General features: G+C 41.0%; 1 protein-coding gene across 1 annotated transcript; it reads right to left on the bottom strand.

Moving 5' to 3' along the window:
- Positions 1 to 12,845: 12,845 nt before the first annotated feature.
- LOC124273980 lies at positions 12,846 to 19,205 on the bottom strand. The gene is made up of 4 exons (XM_046709315.1): positions 19,188 to 19,205; positions 16,925 to 17,102; positions 15,759 to 16,243; positions 12,846 to 15,231 (listed from the first exon to the last, which is right to left on the bottom strand). Exons 1-4 carry the CDS (start codon positions 19,203 to 19,205, stop codon positions 13,639 to 13,641), a joined length of 2,274 nt encoding a protein of 757 aa, XP_046565271.1. The 3' UTR covers positions 12,846 to 13,638.
- Between the last annotated feature and the right edge of the window lie 748 nt (positions 19,206 to 19,953).

The raw sequence follows: 19,953 nt of genomic DNA, 5'->3' as shown, positions 1-19,953 counted from the left end.
ATTGTAACTGCATGTATCCTGGATGTTATCCGTGTATCGGTGTATTCAGTATGTTGGTCGTGTAGCTGCATGTATCCTGGATGTTATCCGTGTATCGGTGTATTCAGTATGTTGGTCGTAGCTGCATGTATCCTGGATGTTATCCGTGCATCGGATGTATTCAGTATGTTGTTCGTGTAGCTGCATGTATCCTGGATGTTATCCGTGTCCCGTCGGCTGTATTCAGTATGTTGTTCGTGTAGCTGCATGTATCCTGGATGGATGTTATCCTCAGTATGTTGTTCGTGTATTGCATGTATCCTGGTGTTATCGTGTATCGATATCGTAATGTTCGTGTATGTATCCTGGCTGATGTTATCCGTGTATCCGATATCGTATTATTCAGTATGTTGGTCATGTACCTGCATGTATCCTGGATGTTATCTGTGTATCCCGGATGTATTCAGTATGTTGGTCGTTTAGCTGTATGTATCCTGGATGTTATCCGTGCATCGGGTATTCAGTATTTGGTCGTGTAACTGTATGTATCCTAGATGTTCCGTATGTTGTATTCTGTATGTTGGTCAAGTAGCTGTATGTATCCTAGATGTTATCCGTGTATCCTGATGTATTCAGTATGTTGGTTCATGTTGGTCTGCATGTATCCTGGATGTTTTCCGCCGCATCCCAATGTATTCAGTATGTTGGTCGTGTAGCTTCATGTATCCTGGATGTTATCCTGGATGTATCCCGATTTATTCAGTATGTTGGTTGTGTAGTAGCATGTATCCTGGATGTTATCCGTGTATCCAGATGTATTCAGTATGTTGGTCGTGTAGCTGCATGTATCCTGGATGTTATCCGCGTATGCCGATGTATTCAGTATGTTGGTCGTGTAGCTGCATGTATCCTGGATGTTATCCGTGTATACGCGTGTATTCAGTATGTTGGTCGTGTAGCTGCATGTATCCTGGATGTTATCCGTGTATACGGTGTATTCAGTATGTTGGTAATGGCTGATGTACCTGCATGTATCCTGGATGTTATCCGTGTATCGTATTATTCAGTATGTGGTCGATGTAGCTAGATGTATACTGGATGTTATCCGTGTATCCCGTGTGAGTTCAGTATGTTGTTTGTGTAGCTGCATGTAGCCTGGATGTTATCCGTGTATCGCGGTGTATTCAGTATGTTGGTCGTGTAGCTGTATGGATCCTGGATGTTTTCCGTGTATCCCGATGTATTCAGTATTTTAGTCGTGAAGCTGTATGTATCCTAGATGTTATCCGTATATCCCGATGTATTCAGTATGTTGTGTAGGCTGCATGTATCCGGGATGTTATCCATGTATCCTGATGTATTCAGTATGTTGGTCGTGTAGCTGCATGTATCCTGGATGTTATCCATGTATCCCGATGTATTCAGTATGTTGTTCGTGTAGCTGCATGTATCCTGGATGTTATCCGTGTATCCCGGTGTGTTCAGTATGTTGGTCGTGTAGCTGCATGTATCCTGGATGTTATCCGTGTATCCTGATGTATTCAGTATGTTGGTCGTGTGTAGCTGTATGTATCCTTGATGTTATCCAAGTATCCCGGTGTATTCAGTATGTTGGTCATGTAGCTGCATGTATCCTGGATGTTGTCCGTGTATCCCGATGTATTCAGTATGTTGGTCATTTTGGTGTATGTATCCTAGATGTTATCCGTGTATCCCGATGTATTTAGTGTGTTTGTCGTGTAGCTGCATGTATCCTGGATGTTATCCGCGTATCCAGATGTATTCCGTATGTTGGTCATGTAGCTGCATGTATCCTGGATGTTATCCGTGTATCGCGGTGTATTCAGTATGTGGTTCGTGTATCTAGATGTATACTGGATGTTATCCGTGTATCCCTGTGATAGTTCAGTATGTTGTTTTATGTAGCTGCATGTATCCTGGATGTTATCCGATCGTATCGCTGTATTCATGTATTCAGTATGTTGGTCGTGTAGCTGCATGGATCCTGGATGTTATCCGTGTATCGATGTATTCAGTATTTTAGTCGCGTAAGCTGTATGTATCCTGGATGTTATCCGTGTGATATCCCGGGTATTCAGTATGTTGTATGTGGTAGGTGCATGTATCCTGGGATGTTATCCATGTATCTGATGTATTCAGTATGTTGGTTAGGTGTAGCTGCATGTATCCTGGATGTTATCCATGTATCCCGGCGTGTATTCAGTATGTTGTTCGTGTAGCTGCATGTATCCTGGATGTTATCCGTGTATCCCGGATGTCAGTATGTTGGTCATGTAGCTGCATGTATCCTAGATGTTATCCGTGTATCCTGATGTATTCAGTATGTTGGTCGGAGTAGCGGTATGTATCCTTGATGTTATCCAAGTATCCCGATGTATTCAGTATGTTGGTCATGTAGCTGCATGTATTCTGGATGTTGTCCGTGTATCCCGATGTATTCAGTATGTTGGTCATTTTGGTGTATGTATCCTAGATGTTATCCGTGTATCCCGATGTATTTAGTGTGTTTGTCGTGTAGCTGCATGTATCCTGGATGTTATCCGCGTATCCAGATGTATTCCGTATGTTGGTCGTGTAGCTGCATGTATCGTGGATGTTATCCGTGTATCCCGATGTATTTAGTGTGTTTGTCGTGTAGCTGCATGTATTCTAGATGTTATCTGTGTATCCCGATGTATTCAGTATTTTGGTCGTGTATCTGTATGTATCCTAAATGTTATGCTTGTATCTCTATGTATTAAATATGCTGGTCCTTCTTATGTTGCATGTATCCCCGGATGCTATCCGTATCCCGGTGTCTTCAGTATGTTGGTCGTGTAGCTGCGAAGTATCCTAGATGTTATCCGCGTATCCCCGATGTATTCAGTATTTTGGTCTTGTAGCTGCATGTATCCTGGATGTTATCCATGTATCCGGGTGTGTCTTCAGTATGGTGGTCATGTAGCCAGCGCGTGTATGCATGTATATCCTGATGTTATCCGCGTATCCCGATGTATTCAGTATTTTGGTCGTGTAGCTGCATGTATCCTGGATGTTAACCGTGTATCCTGATGTATTCAGTATGTTCGTCATGTAGCTGTATGTGTCCTGGATGTTATCCGTGTATCTTGATGTATTTAGTGCCTTTGTCGTGTAGCTGCGTGTATCCTGGATGTTATCCGAGCATCCGGTGTATTCAGTATTTTGGTCATGTAGCTGTATGTATCCTCGATGTTATCCGTGTATCCCGATGTATTCAGTATGTTGGTCATTTAGCTGTATGTATCCTAGATGTTATCCGAGCATCCCGGTGTATTCAGTATTTTGGTCGTGTAGCTGTATGTATCCTTGATGTTATCCGTGTATCCCGATGTATTCAGTATGTTGGTCATGAAGCTGTATGTATCCTAGATGTTATCCGTGTATCCCGATGTATTTAGTGTGTTTGTCGTGTAGCTGCATGTATCCTAGATGTTATCCTCGTATCCAGACGTATTTCGTATGGTTGTCGTGTAGCTGCATGTTTGGTGGATGTTATCCGTGTATCCCGATGTATTCAGTATGTTGGTCATGTAGCTGTATGTATCCTAGATGTTATCTGTGTATCCCATGTATTCAGTATGTTGGTCATGTAGCTGCATGTATCCTGGATGTTTTCCGAGCATCCCAATGTATTCAGTATGTTGGTCGTGTAGCTTCATGTATTCTGGATGTTATCCCTGTATCCCGATTTATTCAGTATGTTGGTTGTGTAGTTGCATGTATCCTGGATGTTATCCGTGTGTCCCGATGTATTCCGTTTGTTGGTCGTGTAGCTGCATGTATCCTGGATGTTTCCGCGTATCCCGATGTATTTAGTATGTTGGTCGTGTAGCTGCATGTATCCGGGATGTTATCCGTGTATACCGGTGTATTCAGTATTTTGGTCGTGTAACTGCATGTATCCTGGATGTTATCCGTGTATCGCGGTGTATTCAGTATGTTGTTCGTGTAGCTAGATGTATACTGGATGTTATCCGTGTATCCTGTGAGTTCAGTATGTTGTTTGTGTAGCTGCATGTAGCCTGGATGTTATCCGTGTATAACGCGTGTATTCAGTATGTTGGTCGTGTAGCTGTATGGATCCTGGATGTTTTCCGTGTATCCCGATGTATTCAGTATTTTAGTCGTGAAGCTGTATGTATCCTAGATGTTATCCGTATATCCCGGGGTATTCAGTATGTTGTTCGTGTAGGTGCATGTATCCGGGATGTTATCCATGTATCCTGATGTATTCAGTATGTTGGTCGTGTAGCTGCATGTATCCTGGATGTTATCCATGTATCCCGATGTATTCAGTATGTTGTTCGTGTAGCTGCATGTATCCTGGATGTTATCCGTGTATCCCGGTGATGTCAGTATGTTGGTCATGTAGCTGCATGTATCCTAGATGTTATCCGTGTATCCTGATGTATTCAGTATGTTGGTCGTGTAGCGGTATGTATCCTTGATGTTATCCAAGTATCCCGGTGTATTCAGTATGTTGGTCATGTAGCTGCATGTATTCTGGATGTTGTCCGTGTATCCCGATGTATTCAGTATGTTGGTCATTTTGGTGTATGTATCCTAGATGTTATCCGTGTATCCCGATGTATTTAGTGTGTTTGTCGTGTAGCTGCATGTATCCTGGATGTTATCCGCGTATCCAGATATATTCCGTATGTTGGTCGTGTAGCTGCATGTATCGTAGATGTTATCCGTGTATCCCGATGTATTTAGTGTGTTTGTCGTGTAGCTGCATGTATTCTGGATGTTATCTGTGTATCCCGATGTATTCAGTATTTTGGTCGTGTATTTGTATGTATCCTAAATGTTATGCTTGTATCTCTATGTATTAAATATGCTGGTCCTCTAGCTGCATGTATCACGGATGCTATCCGTGTATCCCGGTGTCTTCAGTATGTTGGTCATGTAGCTGCGAGTATCCTAGATGTTATCCGCGTATCCCGATGTATTCAGTATTTTGGTCTTGTAACTGCATGTATCCTGGATGTTATCCATGTATCCGGGTGTCTTCAGTATGGTGGTCATGTAGCTGCGAGTATCCTAGATGTTATCCGCGTATCGCGATGTATTCAGTATTTTGGTCGTGTAGCTGCATGTATCCTGGATGTTAACCGTGTATCCTGATATATTCAGTATGTTCGTCATGTAGCTGTATGTGTCCTGGATGTTATCCGTGTATCTTGATGTATTTAGTGCCTTTGTCGTGTAGCTGCGTGTATCCTGGATGTTATCCGAGCATCCGGTGTATTCAGTATTTTGGTCATGTACCTGTATGTATCCTTGATGTTATCCGTGTATCCCGATGTATTCAGTATGTTGGTCATTTAGCTGTATGTATCCTAGATGTTATCCGAGCATCCCGGTGTATTCAGTATTTTGGTCGTGTAGCTGTATGTATCCTTGATGTTATCCGTGTATCCCGATGTATTCAGTATGTTGGTCATGAAGCTGTATGTATCCTAGATGTTATCCGTGTATCCCGATGTATTTAGTGTGTTTGTCGTGTAGCTGCATGTATCCTAGATGTTATCCTCGTATCCAGACGTATTTCGTATGGTGGTCGTGTAGCTGCATGTTTGGTGGATGTTATCCGTGTATCCCGATGTATTCAGTATTTTGGTCGTGTAGCTGTATGTATCCTAGATGTTATCCGTGTATCCCGATGTATTTAGTGTGTTTGTCGTGTAGCTGCATGTATCTTGGATGTTATCCGTGTATCCCGGTGTATTCAGTATGTTGGTTGTGTAGCTGCATGTATCCTGGATGTTATCCGTGTATCCCTTTGTATTCAATATGTTGGTCGTGTAGCTGCATGTATCCTGGATGTTATCCGTGTATCCGGTGTATTCAGTATGTTGTTCGTGTAGCTGCATGTATCCTGGATGGTATCCGTGGATCGCGGTGTATTCAGTATGTTGTTCGTGTAGCTGCATGTATCCTGGATGTTATCCGTGCATCGCGGTGTATTCCGTATGTTGTTCGTGTAGCTGCATGTATCCTGGATGTTATCCCTGTATCCCGATGTATTCAGTATGTTGTTCGTGTAGCTGCATGTATCCTGGATGTTATCCGTGCATCGCGGTGTATTCCGTATGTTGTTCGTGTAGCTGCATGTATCCTGGATGTTATCCGGGTATCTCGATGTATTCAGTATGTTGTTCGTGTAGCTGCATGTATCCTGGATGTTATCCATGTATCCCGATGTATTCAGTATGTTGTTCGTGTAGCTGCATGTATCCTGGATGTTATCCGTGCATCGCGGTGTATTCCGTATGTTGTTCGTGTAGCTGCATGTATCCTGGATGTTATCCGTGTATCGCGATGTATTCAGTATGTTGTTCGTGTAGCTGCATGTATCCTGGATGTTATCCATGTATCCCGATGTATTCAGTATGTTGTTCGTGTAGCTGCATGTATCCTGGATGTTATCCGTGTATCCCGGTGTATTCAGTATGTTGGTCATGTAGCTGCATCTATCCTTGATGTTATCCGTGTATCGGGTGTATTCAGTATGTTGGTCGTGTAGCTGCATGTATCCTAGATGTTATCCGTGTATCCCGATGTATTCAGTATGTTGGTCATGTAGCTGTATGTATCCTAGATGTTATCCGTGTATCCCGATGTATTCAGTATGTTCGTCATGTAGCTGCATGTATCCTGGATGTTTTCCGCGCATCCCAATGTATTCAGTATGTTGGTCGTGTAGCTTCATGTATCCTGGATGTTATCCCTGTATCCCGATTTATTCAGTATGTTGGTTGTGTAGTTGCATGTATCCTGGATGTTATCCGTGTGTCCCGATGTATTCCGTATGTTGGTCGTGTAGCTGCATGTATCCTGGATGTTTTCCGTATCCCGATGTATTCAGTATGTTGGTCGTGTAGCTGCATGTATCCGGGATGTTATCCGTGTATACCGGTGTATTCAGTATGTTGGTCGTGTAGCTGCATGTATCCGGGATGTTATCCGTGTATACCGGTGTATTCAGTATTTTGGTCGTGTAACTGCATGTATCCTGGATGTTTTCCGCATATCCCGATGTATTCAGTATGTTGGTTGTGTAGCTGCATGTATCCCCAATATTATCTGTGTATCCGGATGTATTTAGCATGTTGGTCGTGTAGCTGCATGTATCCTGGATGTTATCCGTGTATCCGGATGTATTTAGTGTGTTTGTCGTGTAGCTGCATGTACCCTAGATGTTATCCGCGTATCCAGATGTATTCCGTATGGTGGCAGTGTAGCTGCATGTTTCGTGGATGTTATCCGTGTATCCCGATGTATTCAGTATTTTGGTAGTGTAGCTGTATGTATCCTAGATGTTATCCGTGTATCCCGATGTATTTAGTGTGTTTTTCGTGTAGCTGCATGTATCTTGGATGTTATCCGTGTATCCCGGTGTATTCAGTATGTTCGTTGTGTAGCTGCATGTATCCTGGATGTTATGCTTGTATCCCTTCGTATTCAATATGTTGGCCGTGTAGCTGCATGTATCCTGGATGTTATCCGTGTATCCCGGTGTATTGAGTATGTTGGTCGTGTAGCTGCATGTATCCTGGATGTTATCCGTGTATCGCGGTGTATTCAGTATGTTGTTCGTGCAGCTGCATGTATCCTGGATGTTATCCGTGTATCACGGTGTATTCAGTATATTGTTCGTGTAGCTGCATGTATCCTGGATGTTATCCATGTATCCCGATGTATTCAGTATGTTGTCCGTGTAGCTGCATGTATCCTGGATGTTATCCATGTATCCCGATGTATTCAGTATGTTGGTCGTGTAGCTGCATGTATCCTAGATGTTATCCGTGTATCCCGGTGTATTCAGTATGTTGGTCGTGTAACTGTATGTATCCTGGATGTTTTCCGCGTATCCCGATGTATTCAGTATGTTGGTCGTGTAGCTGCATGTATCCTGGATGTTATCCGTGTATCCCGATGTATTCAGTATGTTGGTCATGTAGCTGCAAGTATACTAGATGTTATCCGTGTATCCCGGTGTATTCAGTATGTTGGTCGTGTAACTGCATGTATCCTGGATGTTATCCATGTATCCCGGTGTATTCAGTATGTTGGTCATGTAGCTGCATGTATCCTGGATGTTATCCGTGTATCCCGATGTATTCAGTATTTTGGTCGTGTATCTGTATGTATCCTAAATGTTATGCTTGTATCCCTATGTATTCAATATGTTGGTCGTGTAGCTGCATGTATCCTGGATGTTATCCGTGTATCCCGGTGTATTCAGTATGTTGGTCGTGTAGCTGCATGTATCCTGGATGTTTTCCGCGTATCCCGATGTATTCAGTATGTTGGTCGTGTAGCTGCATGTATCCTGGATGTTATCCCTGTATCCCGATGTATTCAGTATGTTGGTCGTGTAGCTGCTTGTATCCTGGATGTTATCCGTGTGTCCCGATGTATTCCGTATGTTGGTCGTGTAGCTGCATGTATCTGGGATGTTTTCCGCGTATCCCGATGTATTCAGTATGTTGGTCGTGTAGCTGCATGTATCCTGGATGTTATCCGTGTATACTGGTGTATTCAGTATGTTGGTCGTGTAGCTGCATGTATCCGGGATGTTATCCGTGTATACCGGTGTATTCAGTATCTTGGTTGTGTAGCTGCATGTATCCTCAATATTATCTGTGTATCCGGATGTATTTAGCATGTTGGTCGTGTAGCTGCATGTATCCTGGATGTTATCCGTGTATCCGGATGTATTTAGTGTGTTTGTCGTGTAGCTGCATGTATCCTAGATGTTATCCACGTATCCAGATGTATTCCGTATGGTGGTCGTGTAGCTGCATGTTTCGTGGATGTTATCCGTGTATGCCGATGTATTCAGTATTTTGGTCGTGTAGCTGTATGTATCGTGGATGTTATGCTTGTATCCCTTTGTATTCAATATGTTGGTCGTGTAGCTGCATGTATCCTGGATGTTATCCGTGTATCGCGGTGTATTCAGTATGTTGTTCGTGTATCTGTATGTATCCTAAATGTTATGCTTGTATCCCTATGTATTCAATATGTTGGTCGTGTAGCTGCATGTATCCTGGATGTTATCCGTGTATCCCGGTGTATTCAGTATGTTGTTCGTGTAGCTGCATGTATCCTGGATGTTATCCGTGTATCGCGGTGTATTCAGTATGTTGTTCGTGTATCTGTATGTATCCTAAATGTTATGCTTGTATCCCTATGTATTCAATATGTTGGTCGTGTAGCTGCATGTATCCTGGATGTTATCCGTGTATCCCGGTGTATTCAGTATGTTGGTCGTGTAGCTGCATGTATCCTGGATGTTTTCCGCGTATCCCGATGTATTCAGTATGTTGGTCGTGTAGCTGCATGTATCCTGGATGTTATCCCTGTATCCCGATGTATTCAGTATGTTGGTCGTGTAGCTGCATGTATCCTGGATGTTATCCGTGTGTCCCGATGTATTCCGTATGTTGGTCGTGTAGCTGCATTAATCCTGGATGTTTTCCGCGTATCCCGATGTATTCAGTATGTTGGTCGTGTAGCTGCATGTATCCTGGATGTTATCCTTGTATACTGGTGTATTCAGTATGTTGGTCGTGTAGCTGCATGTATCCGGGATGTTATCCGTGTATACCGGTGTATTCAGTATGTTGGTCATGTAGCTGCATGTATCCTGGATGTTTTCCGCATATCCCGATGTATTCAGTATCTTGGTTGTGTAGCTGCATGTATCCTCAATATTATCTGTGTATCCGGATGTATTTAGCATGTTGGTCGTGTAGCTGCATGTATCCTGGATGTTATCCGTGTATCCGGATGTATTTAGTGTGTTTGTCGTGTAGCTGCATGTATCCTAGATGTTATCCGCGTATCCAGATGTATTGCGTATGGTGGTCGTGTAGCTGCATGTTTCGTCGATGTTATCCGTGTATCCCGATGTATTCAGTATTTTGGTCGTGTAGCTGTATGTATCGTGGATGTTATGCGTGTATCCCTTTGTATTCAATATGTTGGTCGTGTAGCTGCATGTATCCTGGATGTTATCCGTGTATCCCGGTGTATTCAGTATGTTGGTCGTGTAGCTGCATGTATCCTGGATGTTATCCGTGTATCGCGGTGTATTCAGTATGTTGTTCGTGTATCTGTATGTATCCGGGATGTTATGCTTGTATCCCTATGTATTCAATATGTTGGTCGTGTAGCTGCATGGATCCTGGATGTTATCCGTGTATCCCGGTGTATTCAGTATGTTGGTCGTGTAGCTGCATGTATCCTGGATGTTTTCCGCGTATCCCGATATATTCAATATGTTGGTCGTGTAGCTGCATGTATCCTGGATATTATCCCTGTATCCCGATGTATTCAGTATGTTGGTCGTGTAGCTGCATGTATCCTGGATGTTATCCGTGTGTTCCGATGTATTCCGTATGTTGGTCGTGTAGCTGCATGTATCCTGGATGTTTTCCGCGTATCCCGATGTATTCAGTATGTTGGTCGTGTAGCTGCATGTATCCTGGATGTTATCCGTGTATACTGGTGTATTCAGTATGTTGGTCATGTAGCTGCATGTATCCTGGATGTTTTCCGCATATCCCGATGTATTCAGTATCTTGGTTGTGTAGCTGCATGTATCCTCAATATTATCTGTGTATCCGGATGTATTTAGCATGTTGGTCGTGTAGCTGCATGTATCCTGGATGTTATCCGTGTATCCGGATGTATTTAGTGTGTTTGTCGTGTAACTGTATGTATCCTTGATGTTATCCATGTATCCCGGTGTATTCAGTATGTTGGTCATGTAGCTGCATGTATCCTGGATGTTATCCGTGTATCCCGATGTATTCAGTATTTTGGTCGTGTATCTGTATGTATCCTAAATGTTATGCTTGTATCCCTATGTATTCAATATGTTGGTCGTGTAGCTGCATGTATCCTGGATGTTATCCGTGTATACCGGTGTATTCAGTATGTTGGTCGTGTAGCTGCATGTATCCGGGATGTTATCCGTGTATACCGGTGTATTCAGTATGTTGGTCGTGTAGCTGCATGTATCCTGGATGTTTTCCGCGTATCCCGATGTATTCAGTATGTTGGTTGTGTAGCTGCATGTATCCTCAATATTATCTGTGTATCCCGATGTATTTAGCATGTTGGTCGTGTAGCTGCATGTATCCTAGATGTTATCCGTGTATCCGGATGTATTGATTATGTTGGTCGTGTAGCTGCATGTATCCTGGATGGTGTCCGTGTATCCCGATGTATTCAGTATGTTGGTCGTGTAGCTGCATGTATCCTGGATGTTATCCGGGTATCCCGATGTAATCCGTATGTTTGTCGTGTAGCTGCATGTATCCAGGATGTTATCCGTGTATCCCTATGTATTCAGCATAATCTCCGCGCGTCCAGATGTATCCAGTAGGTTGTTTCTGTATCACAATGTATCCATCTATCAGACGTATCTAGTGTGTTATTCGTGTATAAGGATGTATCCTTGATGTTATTTGTATATCAACATCTATGGTGGATGTTATTCACGTATCTAATTTTATCCTGCATGTAATTTCTGTATATAGTTGTATCCTGAATATTATCTGTATGAATCTTACATGCCACAGAAGTACATAATGATACCAAACATATCAAGTCAGATATTCAGTATAATATGAAATCAAAAAGAAAAAGAAAACAAATAGTGTTAGGTTCATGTACGTTATCGTCATTGGTGATAATGTATCCACAACCTCTCTCAGGCGAATTGAGTGAATTGATTTTCATTGCAGACTCATCTCAAACGCACGAGTCTCTACAGGAACAGGGTTCCACCCATAATAGCGGTAAATTATGTTTGCCTAGAATTCACCCGAACAATAAGGTACTTAATTTAATCTGTCACACACAAACATAGCTGTCAATAGGATAAGGCTCTAATTTATTAGTCACTTATGTCCGATAATGGGCATACAGTTATCACCGTTCATGATCACCATTACCATTCATATAGGTCCCGATGAAATGAAAGAAAAGCTGTACCTGATTCCGAAGGACATATCCTGTATCAAGTACCTAACCCCAACCTTAACCTAACATAACCCTAACCTATCCTTGAGATGTAGAAGGTATTTGTACCTTGTAAAATGTGAATTTCATTTTTACTAGCCACAGGCAAGCAGGCCAGTGACTATTTCACACACAGTTTGTAGTGCTGTAAATAAGAGTTCAAGTTGCTCAAAACTCAAAACTGCACTTGGAATTTGGTCAAACAATCTTTATTCTTGTTATGGTTGATTAGGCCATTTAGGGAGTGACCATGGGGGAATCTGCCTCCCCTTCCTCCTCCCCTCCCTCCCTCACCCACTCGCGCCATCCTGTGCGCTAGGCCCACCCAGCTGAAATGTGCACCATGGTAAACCATGGTCACCATGGTTTACCACGGAATACCATGGTTTTACCATGGTATTCCATGCTAAACCATGAGGCAATTACTTTCCATGGTCACTTGAGTCACTTGAGACCATGGTCATCAGAAACCATGGTTGACCATGGTAGACCATGGTCATCTCAGACATAGCCATGGTAGACCATGGTCATCTCAGACTTAGCCATGGTAGACCATGGTCATCTCAGACTTAGCCATGGTAGACCATGGTCATCTCCAGCAGACCATGGTCATCTCAGGCATAGACATGTTAGACCATGGTCATCTCAGACTTAGCCATGGTAGACCATGGTCATTTTTACTTGGCTGTAACTTGAGCCATATAAACTGTGATACAAATTGCCAGTGAAATCCTGACTGTTCACATCTACTTATGGCATAAGAATGACAAATTATGGGAATATTAAATCAATAGAATTTATTTGTGTGTGTGGCCAAAAGAACATCATGTTGACATTTATAGTAAATATTACCTAAAATAATCCAAGCCAAACATTTAATGAGTAGCAATAATACTGCATAAATAGCATTGTTAAAATGCCTTCAAGAACATGTAAGTGGCAGATGAAAGTTATTATCACAAGGAATTAGTATGCTGACCTCATATAACTTCAAACATACCTTACATCATCCTTGTCCTTGAATTGCTTAAAAACTTGAGTTGAACATCTCACTTAGAGAAACATGAAAATATAATGTGTTTTAGTGAATGGCTTTGTGGAAGAGGGCCATCTGGTCTAAAACTGTATGAATATTGCTAAAGATATATATATATATCTAAACATAGTCTTCTTTTCTATTTACTAGTGATCCATAACACATATTAAAATAAATATAGCATTTAATATGTTTTTAATTATCTAATATGCTAATAATATTACACCTGGATTGACATGAAAGCAAAATGACATATTTGTTCAATTGTTCTTTCAATGAGCCACAAAATATATATCTAGTACTCAGGCAAAACAATACTGGCACATCCATAAGCACAAGAACAACGTCTGGTAACAGTTAATAACTGTTCATCAGTAACATTTGAACAAACTAAAAACATATGAATTGATCTACTAAAGAGGGCAACATCAGTTAGGACCTCTTATTCTTGCCACTAAATCCAACTAAGCATTTATGCATTCAACCAACATTGTGCCTACAACTGTCACTACAACTTCACATCACAACAATTTTGCATTTCATTTGAAAACGCCATGACCAATAATATTTGGCATCATTGCCACATATGAAACATCATCAATGTTTATCAAAAACACTTTTTCCATGATGTCATCAACAGGAACAACTTGAATCACATCATCAGTGTCTTCAACATTCATCAAATGAAATCCACAGGTTTCAAACAAAAAGCAATTCTGGGCCAAAGTCATTTTCTTGACAACAGCAAACACATTTTCACTTGTAACATTGAGAATAAAAAACAATATTTTTGCAATGATGCCATTGTGACATCGAACAGCATAGCACACCCTTTTCTTCATGCGTGTATACTCTTGTGAGTATAGCTTTTGCTGGTTAACCAAAACTCTCTGCAGTTTCCTTAAACTTGACAAGTCTTGGGTATCTGTGTTTCGCAAAATCTCTATCTGTGTATTTGCTGTGATATTGGACAAAGGCTTTGGCTGTCCTGCTATTTGGCAATTTTTCATTTTCTTTAAACCTTTCCAACACTTGTTGGTTCCATCTTTCATATTGTAAATGAAATCAGTCCTCTGTTGGTCAACACCATCCAGATTTATGTTACAAATTTTCATTCGTAGTTCTTTCAAGTGGAGATACTGACTGGTCACATCTCCTGTGCCATGTACTGCCTTCAAAATGTCAGCATTCATGTCCTCAAATGGGAAGCAGCTCCAACACCACAACGGTCCCCATTTTCTAACAAAAGTCACCAGATGAACACCAATGTTATGAACATTTAATCCACAGCTACCTTCTCCATAGAGTTCTCCAAACTTCGAGTAAAAATGTTCAAGCAGTGACTCTGCTCTCTCCAGATCTTGCTGCGTAATCCTGTCTCCAAGGAGAATGTATATTCCCTCAGACAGATGAGTAAAGTGCTCCAAATACACAGCATCCAAAATACCATTCAAACATGGAATTGAATAAAATAACAACCATGCCTGGAGTTCTGATGCTTTTAGATGACTGTAATTCTTCTCGAGGTCTCTTGGCAGGCGCTCGACATAATCTGGTGGGCAAATATTTTTCAGCCTTTTAGAAATAGTAGAAATATCTTTTCCCACAAAATAGGGTTTTCTGTCACTCGTTGGAGACAACCACATGTACAATAGTTTCTTAGTAACTCCTAAGAGGACTCCATGCATGTAGTCTGGCACTACTCCATCCACAACATCAAACCATGGCATAGATGACAGGCCTGTCATGCCACAAATACCCTTAATGCGATTAGTTCTAGTTGCTTGTGGTCCTTTCAGATATTTGATATCATCAGACTGTCTACTAGCAGGTCTTTCAAAATGTGGTTTGTAGGGATAATGACGAGCATACCCTTTTCCATGAGCCACAGTTTCCCCTTCTTCTTCACATGTACTGCATCCAAAGCTGCCATTATGCATTGTCATATTTAAAACGTATGCTTTGGCTTGAAGATCCATAGTTGCAAGTAAAACTGCCATTTTCACAACAAAGGGTTCACAAGCAGTAGAAGGTTGGATTGATATCCCATTCTCATACAAGTCTTTACATTTCCTCACCAAATGCATATAGATACTGTTCAAATGGTGGATTACCTTTGCCTTGCCAAATTCCTGCTATCACGATATTTTCTCTTGCAAATCTTTGGGATGGAGGCAATTCATTGATGGCCAAAAGTATTGGCCAGAGCTTCCCTTTGGATGAGCTGTAGAGGGGAACTCCATCAGTATTAAAAACTGTGCTGATATTGTGTGGATTTGCAAGGAACATGCCTTCTTCACAAAGTGCTCTGTAGCTCTCGCCATCAACTACATCTGTAAAATCAGTAGAATGGCTTGACTTTACTCTTTCAATTCCATCCCATACACCTTTCTTTTCCAGGAGATATTTTAACTGTACTGCTGTATCTCCCATAACAAAGACATTTCTGGGTTCTCTTCATGATCTAGTTTGGAATGAAAGTGGACCTTTATATCGATATCCTTGGCAGCCATCTATCTGGAAATACATTACTGCATAATGAACAGTAATGTTTAGATTTGATTTTAGAAATGTCGCCATAAGCCAATACATCACTCAAAGTGAGTGTCTGAATATTGCTTGATTGTGGACACAAAATGGACAATAAATCCATCAGAGCCTTTGCTTGACAACCACTGACATTGAATCTGAGTAAATATGATACCATGCACAACATATTAATCTCTTGTGGAGAAAAGCTGTTTGATGTTTGTGGCTGAGAAACATCATCATCTGCAATAGCTTCACAAATTTCAGTATCAGTATGGTCATCCTCCTCTTCATCATCACTGGTGTCATCTTCATCATCTGAGCTATTGTGACTACTAGAACTACTATTCTGATCAAACTCACTGCCTGTATCTGTGGTTTCCAGGTCTTGCATGTTAAAGGGAATATTACCAAGTGAATAATTGCAGGTTGAAGTTGAAGCTTCACAGGAACTGACATGTGTTTCCGTCTCAGGCAGATAGACTGGCAATGATGGTGCATCAGGTATCAAAGTTTCATCTTCCCTTTCAGAATCTTGATGACGCATTATGGTGCGCTTTGGGACTGGTACTGTTGAATCAGATTTATATCGGTTATAAACCCTCTTTAATGGACCTACAAACAAATTGTAAAAGTTATAAGATATAGGTCTTCAAAAGTACATATTGTCTGCATGTCATTTGTGTGAGTGAGTGAGTTTAGTTTTTCGTCGCACTCAGCAATATTCCAGCTAAATGGCGGCGGTCTGTAAATAATCAAGTCTGGACCAGACAATCCAGTGATCAACAGCATGAATATCAATCTGCACAATTGGGAACCGATGACATGTGTCTGCCAAGTCAGTGAGTCTGACCACCAATCTCGTTAGTCGCCCCTTACGACAGGCATGGGTTACTGAAGATCAATTCTAACCCGGACCTTCAGGATATGTATGTCATTTGACTGACTGACTGAGTTTGGTTTTACGCAGCTTTCAGCAATATTCCAGCAACATCACGGCGGTATGTCATTTGAAGAAAATGTTGTTAGGTAAGATTTAATATTTATTGTCACACCAGTGGTTATGGCCACATTCCAACAGAACATTATCAGATCAAGAGGCTATGGGATGAACACTAAAATTATTAGAATAATGTTAGCAACACATAGGGATATTATGTGATTTCAATGAAAGGCTAGGTTAGCTATAGATTTATCCAAGGTAACTCTCTTTTGGTGGGTTCTTACAATAAGCATGGGAAAACAATCTTTCCAAGAACCAATAAACAAAAACCTTGTGGACACCCGAAAACTTACTTTTCTTATGACGACTGTTCAAGTGGGTCAGTATGCGTTGTTTCCTTGATAGCATCTTGCCACATATTTGGCAGATGTACGTTTTTTGGCCATTAACTGAAGTCACTGTGAAACAGTCTTCTTTGTGGAAATTCTCTGAAATACATAAAATGAATGTAATAATAACATGGAAACAACACTTTAATTACAATAAGGAGATAAATATTCATCACAAATATACTTTAAGTTGTCCTTAAAAATTGTATTGTTCACTTATGGGAGACTACTTCATATACACACACCACACCTACCCTCCCCAATATGTCCTAGTTTAATTTAAATTACACTTCTTAAACAAACAAGAACATAACTAAAAAGCCCGCTTCTCTACACTATGCTACTGTTCCAAGTCATCCATGAGCTCACATAAGGGAGGGTGGTGGGGTAGCCTAGTGGTTAAAGCGTTGGCTCGTCACGCCGAAGACCCGGGTTCGATTCCCCACATGGGCACAATGTGTTAAGCCCATTTCTGGTGTCCCCCGCCGTGATATTGCTGGAATATTGCTAAAAGCGGCGTAAAACTAAACTCAGTCAGTCAGGCAGTCACATAAGGGACCGTTCATATTTTTTTAGTAGTAGTAGTATTTTACTACTTATTTACTTATATTTTTGTTGTTGTTGGTGGGGTTTTTTTGGGGGATGATGATGACTTTATGAGTTTTTTTATCTGGGAGGTTGAGGGAGACAGCACATTGTGTACTATCAAATACTAAAATGGTAGGCGCGGCCTATGCTTCAAAATTCGGGGTTGGGAGGGGCTTATTGATTTAGTATGTGACATGGCGGGGGTACATAAATTGGGTGGGTGGATTCACATTTTACATGCTTCACACAGCCACCCCCAGCCATAAATTATAACAGGTCAATAAAATTACATTTTTCTCCAATACGATTACATCTTAGTCTTCGATAATAATATACCACTGAATCCTTCTTACTGCATTATGCAAGTTCATTCTGTTGATACACTACTACATCTATCTGTCAATAAGGGGTGTACAATTGATATATTGACTCATAATATATGTCTGGTTTAATTATTTCAGTCAAATTATGGTTACATTTTTTCCATAGGCCCCCACTGCGGGTCAGAAAATCGATAAACTAAGCCCTGGTTTACTATCCAGCCCCCCTACTATATAACATGTCTCACGTGCATTTGTTGTCATTTTATTAACCAATTTGATTGCGCTGACGACCTATTTTTGTATACTTCCGGCACAGCTTCTCGGTCTTTGACGATTTAATAAAACCCATCAAATGCATCCCCACGGAAAGCGCATGTATATGCCCCCTACACACATTGGAGATATTGACAAGAGTTTTTGATACTTGTGAAACCTTTAAAATACGATATATTCATTGACGTGTGCGTAATTGTCCGGTTTTCGATCATGTCACCGTATTTCTGTGATGAACCTTTACATGTTATATTGTAGGGGGGCTGGATAGTAAACCAGGGCTTAGTTTATCGATTTTCTGACCCGCAGTGGGTGCCTGTGATACACGTGTCATAACTGTCATACTTTGAGCGAGAAAAGGGCTTATTTTCGTAGCTTGACTATTAAATGCCAACGCCCCGTTTATTTCGCGGGAATCCTTAGCGGTGACTCGTCAAACTGTAACCGAATGTAAAAAGTATCCGGCAGTAGGCCAAAGTGCTACCCCATTTCCCGCGTTTGATTATCGTTACTTTATAGCAGAAGTTGCAACTGAACGAAATCGATATTGGGATGAACTGGTCCTAGTAACAAAATACTTGAGATATTATTTTCGGGCAATATTCGTTTGAAATGTGTTTACAGTTATATTAGCTACTTTTCAATTGAGACACCGGTAACTTGGGATAAATGTGCGTTGAATCGCCGATTGCCGTTTCCTTCTTTGTATACAAGACGAACACACAAAGTAACGTCAATACGTTGCAAAGTATATTTCGTGTTTTATATTTTTGTAATTAGTGACAAATTAATAAAATAAATGTGTCAAGGTTCATGAGCATGCATGCCTAGGACACCGGTATATTTTCTCTGATGTGAAATTTACTTGTAGCAACTGTGTATTTTAAAGTGGTATGAAACGTGAATTCTTTCACTGGATGTCAAAGGAGTGTTAGCTGCATAAGTGGTCATACACTAACTGCATATTTCACAACTACTTGCTCAAATAATGGCAGAACCCGACCAAATAAATAATTTGTGCTTTGTAATAGAACTGTACTCACCGTCCTCGTCCATTCCATGCAGTTCAGTGCCTTCGTCAAAGATGTCGTTGTTAGGTGGAATATATTGCCGAGTGCGGCGTTTAACAACAAACAAACGTTAAAATTTCTCTATCCTCTCCGATTAATCAAAATGTGAAATGCAGGAAAACAAGGCAAAATGGTGCAGAGTTTCTTCTTCAGCAGCCTTCTTCTCAAGCGTTTGAAGCAAGCAGGATGCGCGTCAAGGCCAATTTAGTTTGACGTTGACCACTGCTATGTATGGAAGCCCATTTCTGAGTTTATAATGGTTAAAAGAATATAAAAATTATCCCATCGGTCAAGCTGTGAAAATGTAAGTACATGTAGTTATGCATTGCTACACTTTTACTATCCGACACCTGCTCGGAAATATACAGATTGGTTTCTATACTCCCTGGGAATGAAATAAATTGATTGCACACCGATGCATCGATCCGAGTAGTAATGAGAAGCAATTTGAGCATATGCGATTCTTGTATTGAGTTTTGCACCATGTAAGAATATTATTATCGTTATTATAGCATATTATTACAGTGTCTTTATAATGTAACAAAGTCAAAGCGACTAAAGTTATGTTAGTGTGGCATGATGTGATTATACCTTCTGCTTGTTCAATGTCGCAGTGTGCAACGTTCCACATATGTGAGGACAACGTGTATAATGAAGAAAGGATTTACCAGATGATGATTCTGTTAGAAACGTTTCATGTTTTTTTTATTCGATGGTCACGTCATCGAGCCTTATCGTA

The sequence above is a fragment of the Haliotis rubra genome, unplaced genomic scaffold, assembly GCF_003918875.1.
Source record: "Haliotis rubra isolate DU_JTF1 unplaced genomic scaffold, ASM391887v1 Scf1864, whole genome shotgun sequence".
Classification (NCBI taxonomy): Eukaryota; Metazoa; Mollusca; class Gastropoda; order Lepetellida; family Haliotidae; genus Haliotis; species Haliotis rubra.
The sequence above is the reverse complement of the archived record's forward strand: the minus strand, read 5'-3'. Positions and strand labels throughout refer to the sequence as shown.

Bases quoted from the DNA above. Each gene is read 5' to 3' on its own strand.
- LOC124273980 (XM_046709315.1), bottom strand. The intron at 16,244-16,924 runs GTAAGTTTTCGG...ATTTGTTTGTAG, and splicing joins GAACAGTCGTCATAAGAAAA to GTCCATTAAAGAGGGTTTAT. The intron at 15,232-15,758 runs GCTCTGATGGAT...TCGTGATAGCAG, and splicing joins TCAGTGGTTGTCAAGCAAAG to GAATTTGGCAAGGCAAAGGT.